Source organism: Lampris incognitus, chromosome 2 (assembly GCF_029633865.1).
Source record: "Lampris incognitus isolate fLamInc1 chromosome 2, fLamInc1.hap2, whole genome shotgun sequence".
Taxonomy (NCBI): domain Eukaryota; kingdom Metazoa; phylum Chordata; class Actinopteri; order Lampriformes; family Lampridae; genus Lampris; species Lampris incognitus.
In genome coordinates, this window is record NC_079212.1 from 104,258,051 (window position 1) to 104,274,031 (window position 15,981).

The 15,981-nt window shown below is 43.8% G+C and overlaps 1 protein-coding gene across 2 annotated transcripts in view; it reads right to left on the reverse strand.

Moving 5' to 3' along the window:
* The window catches only part of si:dkey-49n23.1 (semaphorin-3D), a 141,496-nt gene that overhangs the window by 23,587 nt on the left and 101,928 nt on the right, over window positions 1-15,981 (reverse strand). For both annotated transcript variants that reach the window (XM_056273144.1, XM_056273143.1), the window contains exons 3-11: window positions 14,532-14,686; window positions 13,707-13,769; window positions 13,424-13,543; window positions 13,016-13,106; window positions 8,198-8,326; window positions 7,752-7,894; window positions 4,865-4,979; window positions 3,453-3,522; window positions 2,107-2,251 (exon numbers count right to left, since the gene is read on the reverse strand). In XM_056273144.1, the coding sequence (XP_056129119.1) occupies window positions 2,107-2,251; window positions 3,453-3,522; window positions 4,865-4,979; window positions 7,752-7,894; window positions 8,198-8,326; window positions 13,016-13,106; window positions 13,424-13,543; window positions 13,707-13,769; window positions 14,532-14,686 (1,031 nt within the window). The remainder of the gene's footprint in view (window positions 1-2,106; window positions 2,252-3,452; window positions 3,523-4,864; window positions 4,980-7,751; window positions 7,895-8,197; window positions 8,327-13,015; window positions 13,107-13,423; window positions 13,544-13,706; window positions 13,770-14,531; window positions 14,687-15,981) is intronic.

Consider the following 15,981-nt stretch of genomic DNA (forward strand, 5'->3'; position numbering starts at 1 on the left):
CCTCACCGGTAATCAACTGTATCAGAACAGAATAGAATAACACCTCCTCAAATGGACTCGGACACAAGAAGACACATGCACATGTGCACACACAATAATACATATGTGTGTATTAAGACATACAGTGCTGCTTGAAAGTATGTGAACCCCTTGAGCAGTTTAGATTTTTCTGTTGTTTTACCATGATTTTCTTATTCTATCATCACCAGTTTTTATGTATGAAATGTCAGATATATGTTTATCAGTTGCATGTACTTGTTTAGTGGGACTTGTTTAAGTAGCCCAAAAACTACATGAAACATGGAATTAGTGTATGTGCAAAAGTAAGTGAACCCCCAGCTGCATTGGTTAAGTCAAGCAGGTAACAGACTTAGGTGAAACACATTTGGGTGCTTAATTAATCATTTAAGCAGACCAATGAAATGAGACATCCTTGGGAAAGGGTTTGGCCTGCACTAATTAAAAGAGAGAGGAAACCAACCAAACCACTGTGGTCCCATACAAATCAACAATGCCGAGAGCAAAGGAGATATCCGAGGACATGAAGAAGAGGGTAGTGATAGCCCATCAGTCTGGGGAGGGATATAAGACCATCTCCAAAAGATTCCAGCTCCATCCATCCACTGTAAGACAAATAATTTACAAATGGAGGGCCTTCAACATGACAGCAACTCTGCCTAGAAGTGGACGCCCATCAAAACTATCATCCAGAAGCACCAGAAAAATAATAAATCAGGTAAAGGCCAACCCACACATCACCTCTAGAGAGTTGCAGACCTCTCTGGTAGCATCTGGGACAAATGTGCATGCGTCTACAGTCAGACGGAAATTGAATAGCCATGACATTCATGGGAGGGTTGCTAGAAGGAAGCCTCTGCTCTCAAAAAAGAACAAAGCTGCCCGTTTCAACTTTGCCAGAGAGCACTTGGACAAACCAAAGGCCTTCTGGAAGTCCATTCTCTGGACAGACGAGTCCAAGATAGAATTATTTGATCGCAATCAAAACCAACATGTTTGGAGAAAAGCCAACACTGCATATGAAGAAAAGAACCTCCTCCCAACAGTGAAGCATGGTGGGGGAAATGTGAAGGTCTGGGGCTGCTTTTCTGCTTCTGGACCTGGACGACTCCATATTATCCAAGGAACCATGAATTCTCCGGCATATCAACAAATTCTTGACCAGAATCTCCTGCCATCAGTCAGGGAGTTGAAGCTGTGACGAAAATGGATTATGCAACAAGACAATGACCCAAAGCATTCCAGCAAAACTACAAAGGAATGGCTTCAGAGAAAGAGGATTCGTACTCTGGATAGGCCCAGTCAAAGTCCGGATCTTAATCCAATTGAAATGTTGTGGCGAGACCTGAAGAAGTTGGTACATACCAGATGTCCCTCCAACCTCTCTCAACTGGCTGAGTTCTGCAAGGAGGAGTGGCAAAAAGCCCCATAAGCAGATGCGAGAGACTGGTTAGTGGTTACAGAAGACGTTTGGTTGAAGTAATGGCTGCAAAAGGAGGAGCCATAAGCTACTAATACAAGGGTTCACATACTTTTGCACATGTTAAATTTTCAGTTTTTGTGAAATAAACTACCTTTGTTTAATTAAATAATGAAAATATATCTCTTTTTGTGTGTGTGTCCATTATTTGGAAGGTTTGCTTTACAAATTGGGATTTGGATGTATGTGTAATAAGCTTATTTTAATGTTTTTTACAAAAACAGTGACCATGTCTGGAGGGTTCACAAACTTTCAAGCAGCACTGTATGTTCTTTCCTTTTCTTGCTCACACAGTACATGCTCACATACAGCATATATATGTATACATGCGCACATATTTACATACATACATACACATACATAGATCCATCCATCCATACATCCAGTCCTTCAACTTAGCCACACATGCATGTGCTTGGCCAACAGTGAAACCTGAGCTTCTCTGACAGGGGGAAGTTTCTTGGTGGAGTCCATGGCTGAACTGCTACGATATCACAGGTTGACCCTTTCACAGCCTCATCAGCTCACTTTAATTAGCACAGGCATATGTGTGTGTGTGTGTGTGTGTGTGTGTGTGTGTGTGTGTGTGTCTCCACTTGTTTACTTACAGTGCCAGGCCTCGGGTAGGGAATGCGGCCCTTGTATTCGACCCAACTGTAGTCAGGGCCCTCTTTATGAGCAAACGGCCCATTGAAGGCAGCGCGGATGGAGGCCATGGAGTACACACACACCGCTGAGCCCCGGAACACAGAACTGCAGCAGGGAGGAAGTGGGGCAGTGGTGGTTGTGCGGTGGTGGAGGTGGTGGTAATGGAGGGAGAGAGAGAGGAATCGCAAATTCAGAAACCACAATCATTTCATTCAGCACATCCAACAACTGCATTGAAACCTGCCAAAGCAGACACTAGCCAGACTTGGCCTTTATGAAAGGTCATGCGGTGACTGACGCAAGTAAACAATAGCACACCTCGAAGACGGCAAACAGGATCAGCAACTCAGTGCCCACAAAAACGCTTTAATTGGGTGCTTGACAAGGACACAATGAGACGGAATATGAATTAGGGGAGAGAGAATGGAAAGGAAAGAGGGAGTAATCGAAATTGGATAAGCATAGACGAGATGGAAACAGACTGAGCAAGAAGAAACAACAACAAGGAAAAGTACATATTTTCATTCTCTAAACCCCAGCTTCATTCACTTTGGGGTCGAAGAATGGAGAAACGTCCAGGATTGGGCAGCAGTCCATTGCAGGACGCAAAGAAACTCTTGCTTTAATTCACACCAATGGGCAACTCAGAGTCTCCGGTTCCCATAGTTGGCATGTTTTTGTGACAGTGGGAAGACATTGGAGTGCCTTGAGGGAACCCACATGCAAACTTCTAACAGAAGACCCAGAGTGGATTCCAGGACCGTCGAGTTGTGGGGGAGCAGCGCTAACAAGAAAGGCCACTTTACTGCCAAGAACAGTGCAGGAAACATGAAAAAAGAGAGAAAATAAGGAAGGAAAGATAAAAGGTAGGAAAGGAGTAAAGGTGGACATGATGAAAGGAATTAGGGAACTAAAAAGAACAGGAAAGAAGGACAGGGAGAGAAGGAGTTGGAGTGTTTTGATAGATCAGGGTTAAAATAACACGGCCAGCTGGACCTGTTCACCTTTTGAACCCACAGGAACCTCATGTATGACCTTCAGGTTTCCACAGGCCTGAGCCAGACGTGTGTGTACATACATGTGTTGCAGGGGTTGATGTGGCTGGGAGAAGAACATCCTTCCTGTGTACTGCTGTCTGGAAGGCGTTTCCTTCTTGCCTACTCTGAATGATGAGCTAGTTGGCTGACTGTCTGAATGACTGCTTTTGTAGGGGTATTTATCCCCCTGCTCTGAAGTGACTGACTGACTGACTGACTGATGAGATTGGTTTGCTGACTGACCAGAGGATGACTGATACTGGACTCACCTTGAGGTGGTGAAGACACCATATATGGTGGGATTCTGAGGGTCCTTAGTCTCCAAAACAAAAATGTCCTCTGTGAAGACAGCAATGACATTAATAAACAGCATCAAAGAACAGTAGATATACAAATAAATAAATGTTAAAACTCTAGTGATGACAATATCTCATACAGATAAATAACAAATAGGCATTGAAGTTAAAAAAAACATTAAGATGAGTTGTAATCATCTATTTTGCTCAAATTTCTACTGTCTTCCTTTGTCTCTATTCACCCAGATTCCTCCCTCTCTCCCCCTCTCTCTGTCCCTCGCTCTCTCTCTTTCTTCTCTCTCTCTCTCTCTCTCTCTCTCTCTCTCTCTCTCTCTCTCTCTCTCACACACACACCAAAACATGAGCTGTTGGGGGGGGGCATCTCCAAACACAAATCTTCAGATAGATATCGATGAAACAATCCCCCCCCCCCTCCCCAATTGTATCCAGCCAATTACCCCACTCTTCCGAGCCATCCTGGTCACTGCTCCACCCCCTCTGCCAATCCGGGGAGGGCTGCAGACTACCACATGCCTCCTCCAATACATGTGGAGTCGCCAGTCGCTTCTTTTCACCTGACAGTGAGGAGTTTCACCAGGGGGACGTAGCGCGTGGGAGGATCACGCTATTCCCCCCAGTCCCCCCCCCCCCAAACAGACATCCCGACTGACCAGAGGAGGCGCTAGTGCAGCGACCAGGACACATACCCACATCCGGCTTCCCACCCGCAGACACAGCCAAATGTGTCTGTAGGGACGCTCGACCAAGCCAGAGGTAACACGGGGATTCGAACCAGCGATCCCCATTTTGGTAGACAACAGAATAGATCGCTACGCTGCTCGGACGCCCGATGAAACAATTTCTTTAAAGGTATAATCTGCAATGGCATGTGTTGCCACAGCTATGTGGAGGTCTGCCACAACACGAGCACCTTACTGAAACAAGAAACATGACATATCTTGACATTGACATTGTGTACTTGTTTGACATTGTGTACTTGTTTAAGAAATGGAGACAATTCAAAGCCTCAAAAGAAAGTGAAAGCGATGCAGTTTTGGGTTGTTTTCTCACTCAAAGTAATTGATTGAGTAATAAAGCAAACAACGTTTAAGGAGCCTGTCAAAAGCAATGGCAGAAGTGGGGCAGACAGCCGGTGTGTGCATAAACTGTGGCTTGTACCTTTAAATATCCTATATTTGTAACTCCTCATGTCGCAAAATGTCATGTTGTTACAGGCTTTAAGTGGTAGTATTTTCATGTCTGTAGCTTGTCAAGACAGGCGTCCACCCCTGAGGGGGGTCCGCAGGGATGTATGGATAAATGAAACGAGAGATCAGGGGGACAAAGGAGAGCAGGGAGTATGGAGGGGTGGGCAGGTTTGTTACCTAGCTCATCAAAGTGGGTGTCGACTCCAGAGGGACCGGGAACGGAGCAGACCAGCCTGGCCTTCAGGAAGGTCGTCCAACGGTTGATCAGACTCCTCTTCCCACCGACGTCATTCTGGCGTGAGGGGATGTCATGAGTGACGGGAGGGTGAAGGGACGGGAGGTTGGGAGAGGGTTTAAGGAGACAGATGGGGAGAGAGTGAAGGAGACAGAGAAGGTGGTCGGGTGAGGCAGCAAAAGGAGATGGACAATGTAAGACAGTAACATAGCGGAGATGTAGATATAGGCAGGGATGAAACTGAATGACAACAGATATTAACTAACCATTTGGGTAAGCTAACTGTTTAACAGCTGTGCTTAAATTTTACTGACCAAGTTTTTGTATGTGTTTTTATTCCAAATTAATGTTTGTTACATTTCTGTTATCCCCAAACATACATAGCATACTGAGATTCTGTCCTCAATGGGCAATAAATGAGGCTACAGTGACAAAAACACAGAAATATTTACACCCATTGTCCCTCCATTTATCTTCTTTACCCGTTTAGCTACTGCTTGTCATATTTAGGGGCATGGAGCCAGTCCCCTTATGTGAAACAGATGAGGGCTCACATTAGAAATATATTAACATATGGTACAGCGTGATCCCAAAAATATAAATGTGTACCACATCACACCCGTTCCCTTTCCCTGTCTGCCTGAATCAGAATCAGAAATAAAATCTGTATCGATAAGACATGGATACTCATCCAGCGATGAAAATAAGCTTTCAATGTAGTGAGTCCCCGGGACCGACAGGTGGTAATTTCATTGGGGCCCAAGGAAATTGAGTGGATGCCCAATTAAAAAAAAAATTTTTTTGGACAAATTGTAGTGTTAAACTCACATTTGACGTTATATAGTTATAATTATGGTTATATTCCTGTATGTGTTGAACATTTAGCCGAAAATTAAACAAATAAAATCCCAAATCTGAAAACTTCATTTACAAAAAACAATGTCATATCATCATGACATACCACAAAGTTCAAGTAAACGAAATAGTGTCTGTAGTGACATAATAGCACCAAAATCAATAATCAAATGAGAGAGTTGAGTATAACACATGTGAAGAAAACATTATTCAAATAACAACAAAATGGTGTCTGTAGCAACAAAGTAGCACCAAAATGAATTGCAATGTACTACATAAAGCCGTAGATAACCGGTCATCATTGACATGAGTGACAGTGGCCACATGAGTTTATTTACCAATAGACCGAATCACCATGACATCCTGTTAACAACAATAGTCACTTCCGTGTAGACAACTGGTGGTTGATTTGAATTACGGAGATATGTGAATTCGGCAAACTGTACACAGATATATAGTTAAACACGGTGATCCAATCTATCTGAAGTTTCTGCTGTGCTTTATTTTATGTACTGTGTTGCTTTGCTAGCAACTTTGATAAACCAAATCTACATCTCATCTATCCACATCTCACCATTGGTCGTACTTACTGCTAGTTTTGGGTAAACTCAAGTTGTCATTTTCTTTAGTCTGTGGCCCAACAGGTAAATTAGGTCTCCAACTTATAACGTTAGTGAAAGTGTTGTTATTAATTAGATATGAAATCATCAAACATTCATTTTAGATGAACGAGATGTAAACACTTTGAAATGACATCATAAATAAATAACTTTCTCAGCGGCATCTTTGCACAACCTGCATCTTGGGTCTTGTCTGGTGTGGTAGACCCCTGCCTCAACTGATCTGGTGCTCAGTGCCTGTTCTTGCGCTGCTATGATCAGAGCCTCTGTGCTGTCCTTCAGTCCAGCCTTCTCTAGCTACTGGTAGGATTTCTCGATATCAGCTATGTCTTCTATCTGCTGAGGATATGTCCCATGGAGGGACTTGTCCTTCCATGATACCTCCTCTTCTTCTTCCTCCTTACTCTCTGTCTTCTGCTGCCTGAGGTACTCACTCAGCAGTTTGTCCGAGGGGGATTTCTTTCTGAAGTACTCAGGGATGTTCCTTGTTTCATTCTGGATAGTGGCCCTGACACTCACTCTACCCTCGGTCCCCATCTTTTCACTTAGCATACAGGCTCAGGCTGCTGGACTTCGGGTGGAACCCCCCGTGCATTGTGAGGAGTTTCTGTGTCCTGATATCTGTGGCCTTTATCTCGTCCTTTGGCTTATTATTCTAGCTGGGTATCTGATGACTGGTAGAGCATATGTGTTGATGACTTGGATCTTATTCTTCCCATTGAGCTGACTCCTCAGGACCTGCCTCACTCTCTGGAGGTATTTGGCTGTAGCTGAACTGCTTGCTGCTCTCTCTCTCTCTCTCTCTCTCTCTCTCTCTCTCTCTCTCTCTCTCTCTCTCTCTCTCTCTCTCTCTCTCTCTCTCTATATATATATATATATATATATATGTCTCACGCCCTACTTTGTCGTAATGTTGTTTTTGATGTGTTGTTTTATACTCCTACTAAACAACTTACAAATGCAATCATTTTATAAATGCTGATTAGGTTGAAAATCCAATAAACAAAGTTAACAAAAAGATATTTAATCTCATTTTCCGACTTTTCATAAAAAATACAGATACTTATCTGTGATAACAATAGATATCATGTAGGTTCCCACAAAGAATTTAAGCTGGTGTGACATGCAGATAAAACTCATAACATAACAAGTTCGAAGACTGAAGAGTATTGAAGAATATTTAAGATGAGCAGGCGAGGAAGTGAAGAAACTGAAATAACAGTGTAAAATGTGCCGAGATCAAGGCGTACAGCCTCACAGAATGAAGAATCTGAAGAGCTCTACTCAAGAGCATTGCAATGGAGTATTAACAGTAATAAATACTTGTCTCACACCCCCCCCCCCTCTCTTTTACCTTGCACACTCTGGCCACACGGCTATAGACCCTCTTGTCCCACTGCCCAGCCTCCACCGCCCTTTCTTTAAAGAAGAAATACACCTTGTCATCATCAGGACTGTGTGTATCAGGGATGGAGAAGGATCCCACGAACTCTGGCTCTGTGGGGAAAGACAGAACAAGGATTTGTACGTGTGTGTGTGTGTGTGTCTGTGTGCACGTGTGTGTGTATCAAAGCCCAAACAGTATCTACAGTTAAAAGTTGAGAAATACTGAGGCATGTAGGGGAAAGCGGAGAAGTCAAGATGTTCAGTGGATTGAGGTGGCCGGGGGTATCCAGTGATATAGAAACATCTCAAATAACATCTTTCCTTGATATATGAATTAAGGTCAAGGGTATCAAGAGTTTCCTCCTTGATGTGCAAGTATTAAATGTAGTCCAGTCATAAAAGGCAGCCTCTCACCGTGAAGCCAGTTGTCATGGTAGGCTTCGGTCCGTATGTAGTGCTGGCTGCTGCCCTGGACTGATGTTCGGAAAATAGCAGCGTTGGCCCCCATGAAGTCCACTGACGTGCCAGCATAAAGTTCACCATCTGGAGAGAATGAGATTAAAAGAGAAAGTGGATGGGAAGAAGAGAAAGAGAGCGTGTGTGTGTGTGTGGTGGGGGGGGGGGGGTTAACAGAGATTGGGATGGAACATGATAATTAAGGGAAAGAAAGAAAGAAAGACAGAAAAACAAAAGAAAGAAGGAAAGAAAGAAGGCAGAAAAAACAGAAAATGGTATATCGTTAAATTCCTTGTTCAAATTTTTTAATCAGCTAATAATGGATTACATTTATATAGCACTTTTCTTGATTCCCAAAGCGTTTCAGATTGAAGGGGGTAACTCACTTCAACCACCACCAATGTGTACTGCCCACCTGGGTGATGCACTGCAGCCATTTTGCACCAGAACGCTCACCACACATCAGCTTGAGGTGCAGAGGGAGGAATCATTGAGCCAATTACACAGGGGGATGATTAGGTGGCCACATGGAGAGAGCCAGGTTTGGAATTTTGCCAGGACACTGGGTGACCCCCTACTCTTTGCGATAAGTGCCATTGGGATCTTTAATGACCACAGTGAGTCAGGACCTCGGTCTAACGTCTCATCCGAAGGACGGCATCCCTGCACTGGGGCATTGGGGTTTGATAATTGTTGTTTTTATTAGGGCCAGAGGGAGGACTGCCCCCTACTGTTCCACCAACACCACTTCCGGCAGCAACTCAGTTTTTCCCGGGAGGTCTCCCATCCAAGTACTAGCCAAGCCCATACCTGCTTAGCTTCCATCATTTGGCAGAGCCAGGGTACATGTTGGTATGGCTGCTGGTCATACCAACATGTATAACATGTAATAAATGGCATTAATCTTTTTTCATCACTTTTCACAGTGTAATTTACATTCTAAACTATCACAAGTAAATATTTGCACTCTCTGTCTCTCTTAGTTTAAAGTAGCAGGGCCTATTTATCAATAAACATAACTTTCCCCCTTTTTTCAAAATGTGAGAATACACATACACACGTTTTCTGAACTGAACATTGATAGACGAGGCTCACTATGAGGACCTGTGTGTGTTTTTGAACTATGGCTGTGAAGTATAGCGCTTAGCTATATTCTTAGACTAAATAGAGTTTCATACTTTTGTTCAAACGTATAAACTAACAGTCATCTTAATTTACAGTACCGCGCACCCAGTACTCGTCTGTGCGAAAATGATCCCCGGTAACATCAAATGATCTGAGACTTACTTCCAGATTCCCATGGCAAATGTGAAAGCATCTTTGTTTAATTACGCTTGGGATGTCTAAACAACTGCTCTAAACACAGTCGGCGGTCTCATAGGGCACAGCAAATATCTGGGATTATATACAGTCCATATGTTTGCAATACACAGGTTCAAAATCCCATTTCCCACTTCTCATGACTTACTGTGAAGACAGCTTTTTTGAATTATGCTTTTGCATAACAAAAAAAAAAAAAAATGGACGTCCATAAACATCTAGCAAACTGTTAATACTATATCGGTGTTTAGTGCCGTAACGGTGTTTTATCCAAGGCTTCATTCCTTTTGTCTCATAAACTTTACAATAACACATTAATTTGTTGTCCTCACATGGAGCTGCCAAGATTTTCAAGACTTACTCCAATTTGTCAGATGTGGCGCACATGTAACAATGTACACACTCCTGCTTGTCCCAACCAGCATTAACATTAGTTACAATAAAGGCTTCTTTTTTTTTGGATTCCCCCCTTTTCCTCCCCAAGTGTATCCAACTAATTATCTCAGTCGCAGTCGCTGCCGTCCCAGCTGCTGCTCCACCCCCTCTGCTGATCCGGGGAGGGCTGCGGACTACCACATGTCTCCTCCGATACATGTGGAGTCGCCAGCTGCTTCTTTTCACCTGACAGTGAGGCGTTTCACCAGGGGAACGTAGCACATGGGAGGATCACGCTATTCCCCCCAGTCCCCCCCCCCGAACAGGTGCCCCCACTGACCAGAGGAGGCGCTAGTGCAACGACCAGGACATATACCCACATCCGGCTCCCCACCCGCAGACACAGCCAATTGTGTCTTTAGGGACGCCCGACCAAGCCGAAGGTAACACGGGGATCCGAACCACTGATCCCCATCTTGGTAGGCAACAGAATAGACTGCCATGACACCTGGATGTCCACAATAAAGACTTTTACCCACAGCAAATTCCAATGAGAGTGCAGATGAAAACATTTTGGTTTGAAGACTACCACAAATTACCAGCAGCAAAACCAAGATTGCAAAGGCCATGACCTTGGCCCACTTCTAATAATTCTTGCATTATTAATGTATTTCTCGCCTGTATGACTTAAACATTGACTAGTACCAAAGATGAAGCTACCTACCAATTCATCAAATTACAATTTCTATTGGACAGTTGATCACTTAAGTCCTCACTTGCCAAAATGCTCAAATCTACGGTGTATGTCTTCGGGTAATTAAATGATGAACTTGATTATTCCTCTCTAAGGTGAATATAGATGGGGGCATCCGGGTAGTGTGGCAGTGTGTTCCATTGCCTACCAACACAGCGGATCACTGATTCGAATCCCCATCTTGGTGGGGCGTTCCTACAGACACAATTGGCCATGTCTGCGAGTGGGAAGCTGGATGTGGGTATGAGTCCTGGTCGCTGCACTAGCGCCTCCTCTGGTTGGTTGGGGTGCCTGTTCTGGGTGGAGGGGGAACTGGGGGGAATAGCGTGATCCTACCACATGCTACGTCCCCCTGACGAAACTCCTCACTGCCAGGTGAAAAGAAGCGGCTGACGACTCCCCATGTATTGGAGGAGGCATGTGGTAGTCTGCAGCCCTCCCCGGATCGGCAAAGGGGGTGGAGCAGTGACCGGGGCAGCTCAAAAGAGTGGGGTACTTTGCCGGGTACAATTGGGGGAAAAAAGTGGGAAAGATTAAAAAAAAGAAAAGGAAAAAAAAGTGAATATAGATTATTTTGGGATACATCCATTATCCGACCCACTTATCCTGCTCTCAGGATCGCGGGGATGCTGGAGCCTATCCCAGCAGTCATTGGGCAGCAGGCAGGGAGACACCCTGGACAGGCTGCCAGGCCATCACACAGGGCCCACACACACACACACAGGGACACTTTAGCACAGCCGATTCACCTGACTTACATATCTTTGGACTGTGGGAGGAAAGCAGAGCACCCAGAGGAAACCCACACAGACATGAGAGAACATGCAAACTCCAGAGGATGACCCAGGATGACCCCCCAAGGTTGGACTACCCTGGGGCTCAAACCCAGGACCTTCTTGTTGTGATGCGACCGTGCTAACCACTGCACCACCGTGCCACCCAGTTTAAGGGATGCACATCCAACATCCAAGTCATGACTCTCATTCTTTTACTTTGGTATGTTCAACAAGACGATCAATTTCTGTGATACTGTCGCATAATTATGGTTGCCTAAACAACCCATGTGTTTTACATCTAGACAAACTAAAGCCACAAACAATGAACATGTTTGTGGCCGAGCAGGCAAACCACAGTGTTAGTGGTGTTGAAGTGTTATGCTGAGCATTATACGCTACTCTTTCTTCTCCCCTCTATTTATGAATGCAACAGCTGAACAGTCTTATTTGACAATTGCAAATGTGTGACCGCCCTTAAACGTTTTCATTTAATGGTGGCAATCTGAAGATGATCCATTTTGGTTGTAAACATTAATAAGTTGTATTGCTAGCAAATTTAACCGTTTTGTCACTTTTTCCAAAAGGTTGCTATCTCTACAACATATCCGTCTGGGTCATTTAAAATTCTCCAATAGCAGCAGTAAAACATGTTTATTATCCGCTGATTAAACCCTCGCTCTCCAGTCCCCCGCAACACTCGTAGTGATGACAGCTGAAAACGTTACTGGTTTAAACCAAAAAAAAAAAAAAGACTTGAAGCTCATTTACAGGGATTCTTTGTCGAAGGGATTTTTTATTGTCCTGAAGTTTTATGTCCTTTGTGGCCTGAGGGACAAGGCGTGATGTTGACTTGCTAACACAGATGAAATAACTCATGTATTTTGTCTCCGGACCACACACCACTGCTGAATGGATGCATTGTGGGGAGGAATGACAGGTCACGGCGAGCGGGGAGGGGCCGTCTGACACATTCCACGACTGTCACAGGAAAATGAATCTGACTGTCAAAATATGACAAGGAACAATTAATGTCTATGTGTTTTTCAGGAGAAAAAAAGTGAGACAAATAGAGATAAAGCGAGATGAAGAGCGAGACGGAGACATATGGGGAAAGAGAGAGGGTGTGTTTTAACCAAAAACAAGGGTGTGTGTTTGTGTGTGTGCACGTTTATTTGTGTGTGTGTGTATGTGTGTTATTAATCAGCTATATATTTGTAAGGACAAATTAAGTGTTTTTTTTTATCCATCAGAGTGAAGACATTTTTGCAAATTGAGGATGTTTTGGCAGGTCCTCACTTCTTTAAGGGTCTATTTTAGGGTTAGGACTCGGGTGTGGGGTTGAGGTTGAAATTAGGACTAGGTTAAGGTTAGTTTAAGGGTTAAGGTTAGACATATAGGATTAGGGGCTATATGGAATGAATGGACTAAAGGTTAGGGTTAGGGTTAATTAGTGTGGGTGCTCACAAGCATAGAAAGCAATATGTGCATGTGTGTGTGTGTGTGTGGGGGGGGGGGGGCTTCTGTTTGTATATTTGTCTGTGTGCGACCTACCAGTCAGTCTAGCAGTGAAAGGTTCTCTGGGGCTGAAGGGACACTTTCCTCTGCCAGACTCCAATGTGTGTGACAGCAAGGCAAGTGGCTCCTGGGAGAGAAAGAGAGACAACAGTAAGACAGAGAAATGGACACAGAGATGGGGAGATTCAGGGAGTAAAGCAGAGAAAGCAAGAGAAACACGAGGAGCGAGAAACAGGCAGAGAGGGGTGTAGACAGAGAGGAATATCCAGACAGAGAGACAGAGACAAAGAGAGAGACAGGAAGACAGAGAGAGAGAGAGAGAGAGAGAGAGAGAGAGAGAGAGAGAGAGAGAGAGAGAGAGAGAGAGAGAGAGAGAGAGAGAGAGAGAGAGAGAGAGAGAATGAATGAATAGAAGAATAAAGGAATATTTGGATTTGCCCCAACCTCTGTATTGGGTCCTATGTGGAGGTAAGCACATTCAGGGTGGTATGCTCCGGTGCCACAGGCATAAACATGGGTCTTATTGAAGGGCTGTAACAGCCGTACATAGTTGGCACAGTCCGTCTGAAAAAAAATTAGATTACTATTAGAGTGAATAATCAGCTCTGTTATTCATATACAGCTTAATCAGATAACATCAAATTACCATTTTACGTCGATAACTATTATCATTATTTTCATCATTGATAATATCTTTATTATTATTATGTATCTGAGTTTGTCTGACCTCCAGGCTCTTGCCAGCCTGTATGCAGTGCTCCACGTGTTCCCTTGCAGCTGGCCAGTGAACCTGATGTGGGGGAGGAAGGCACGGTTTTAACCAGTCATTATCAGCTCAAGGCCTCATTAGGTCTGCTATGCTAACCCAGAGACTCCCAGTCTTTTTTTTTTTTCCCAAGCTGGAACTCATTGTAGAGGAGAAAGAGTTTTTATTCTCTGGGCCTCCGGGTCCCTGAAGTTGTTGATGATATAAAAAAACAAAAACAAACAAACACCCAATTCATTATCTTGCTTGCGCAATCACCAATCACCCCTACACACACGACCTTCAATCCTCTGTTTTCTTCCTTTTCTGTCTGCACCAGTGGGGTTTTGACCAAGAGTTTGAATATCATTTCATCAAGTCAACATTGGTTTTGGTGGCAAACATTCTGCACTCCATTGTGTAAGTCGTGACATGTGTTTGGTTGCACTGTGGAATGGACAGGGGTTCCGTTTATGTGTATGGCTGCCATAATACAAAATAACAAATGCCATTTGGGATAAGCTTTTATCCAAAGGGCCTCACAGTGAACAGTTTTGTGCCATGTACCCACTAAGCTACAAAGGGAACGAAAACTCCTTACACTAATAGTGTGGGTACCGTGCTCTGATATACTATAAGACCCAAACCCATGCAGCATCAGCGCTACCTACGTATACCCTAATAGATTTCTCTGTGTACTTTCTTTGGAAATTATCTTTATTTTGCACTAAGATTTTCATTGCACAATGATTTTAATTACATAGACTACCTGATTTCAATTATTAACAGCCCATTACAGTGTCTTACCTTATGTGTGGGCAGCTCCAAGCTGTCAGACCTCAGCAGGTAGACGTAGTCTTTCCCTCCCACCAATAGCCAACCTTGATCCTCATCCAACAGCAAGACCTGGTAGCCCCCACTCACCCCGCCTTCCCAAAACACCGCAGAGCTGTTCCTCAGGTCTGATGTAGGCAAGTGGGACGAGAGAGAGAGAGAGAGAGAGAGAGAGAGAGAGAGAGAGAGAGAGAGAGAGAGAGAGAGAGAGAGAGTGACAGAGACAGACAGACCAGACAGACAGAGAGAGACAGAGACAGAGAGGGGACAGTTTTTATATAGTTTAAAGAACAACTTTCACTCGACTCGAATTTCATATTGCCATGATACATTTCTCTTTCTCACTCTCTTCACTTCTCTCTCTCTCTCTCTCACACACACACACACACACACACACACACACTCAGACTCAGCCACACATACCACCACCAGCAGTTCATCAGTCAAGCTAACCAGACCCCTCGCCTCCTCTCTCTGGGGATGCAGTGCTAAAGCAGGCAGAAAATGACCTGAACAAGCTAAGCAAATTAACCCTGAAACTGTACCACTACCCTGCCGGTCTGCTCACCAGCCCTTTAGCCCATATGGCCTGTACATCTGTCAATCTCCTCTAACAGTGCTGTACAGAAAGACCTGAAACAGAAGACCACGTGAAGGGTTTCTACAAACATGTCATCTTTTTACCCAAATTTGACTGGTAACTTCTAAAGTATTCCAGCAGAAATGGTACTTTGTATTGAAATTTGTCTTTTTTTGTTTCATAGCACAGGACTCTTCAAATTGACCTTTGTAATGAACCAATACCATAAAGGTCAATGTTTTATTTTCCATGGCCTTCTGTGTCTTCTTCTTTGGTCTTTTTGAGATCCTATTTCATATTTCTTAATCTATGGTCATTCTGTATGAAATTAGTCTCAGAAATGTTCCTGGCAGGTTCCTCTGTGACAGGAGAATCCATTATGTTTTGATCATGTTGATTCCCACAGCAGAAATAAATTTACTCCATTGGGCTGCAGTTTGGAAAAAAGCTTAAGGAGCCACGCTGAGTATCCGTACTTGATTAATTACTGCAAATGAACCCTGAAATTATACAGTAAAGACAACCTGCAAACTATGCTATTCAGCCTCGGTGGCCCCCCTGTGTGACCTGATTAGCTTACACTGCAAACTAATCACCTGAATCCATGATGGAAATTAACCATGAAACCTCACATCCCCGTCTGCATGCAAATTGCAAACCTGACCTGCTAGTAAAGGAAGGAAGGAAGGGTCTGAAAAGTGGCTCAACCGCACACTTTGCATTTGACATATGAAACTGCAAATACAGAGCTGTCGAAAAGACAGCTTAAAAAAAAAGCTGACATTTATACAACGTGGTGAAGTGGATCTTTCGTACTCAGTATGTTTATAAAAAATTATAATC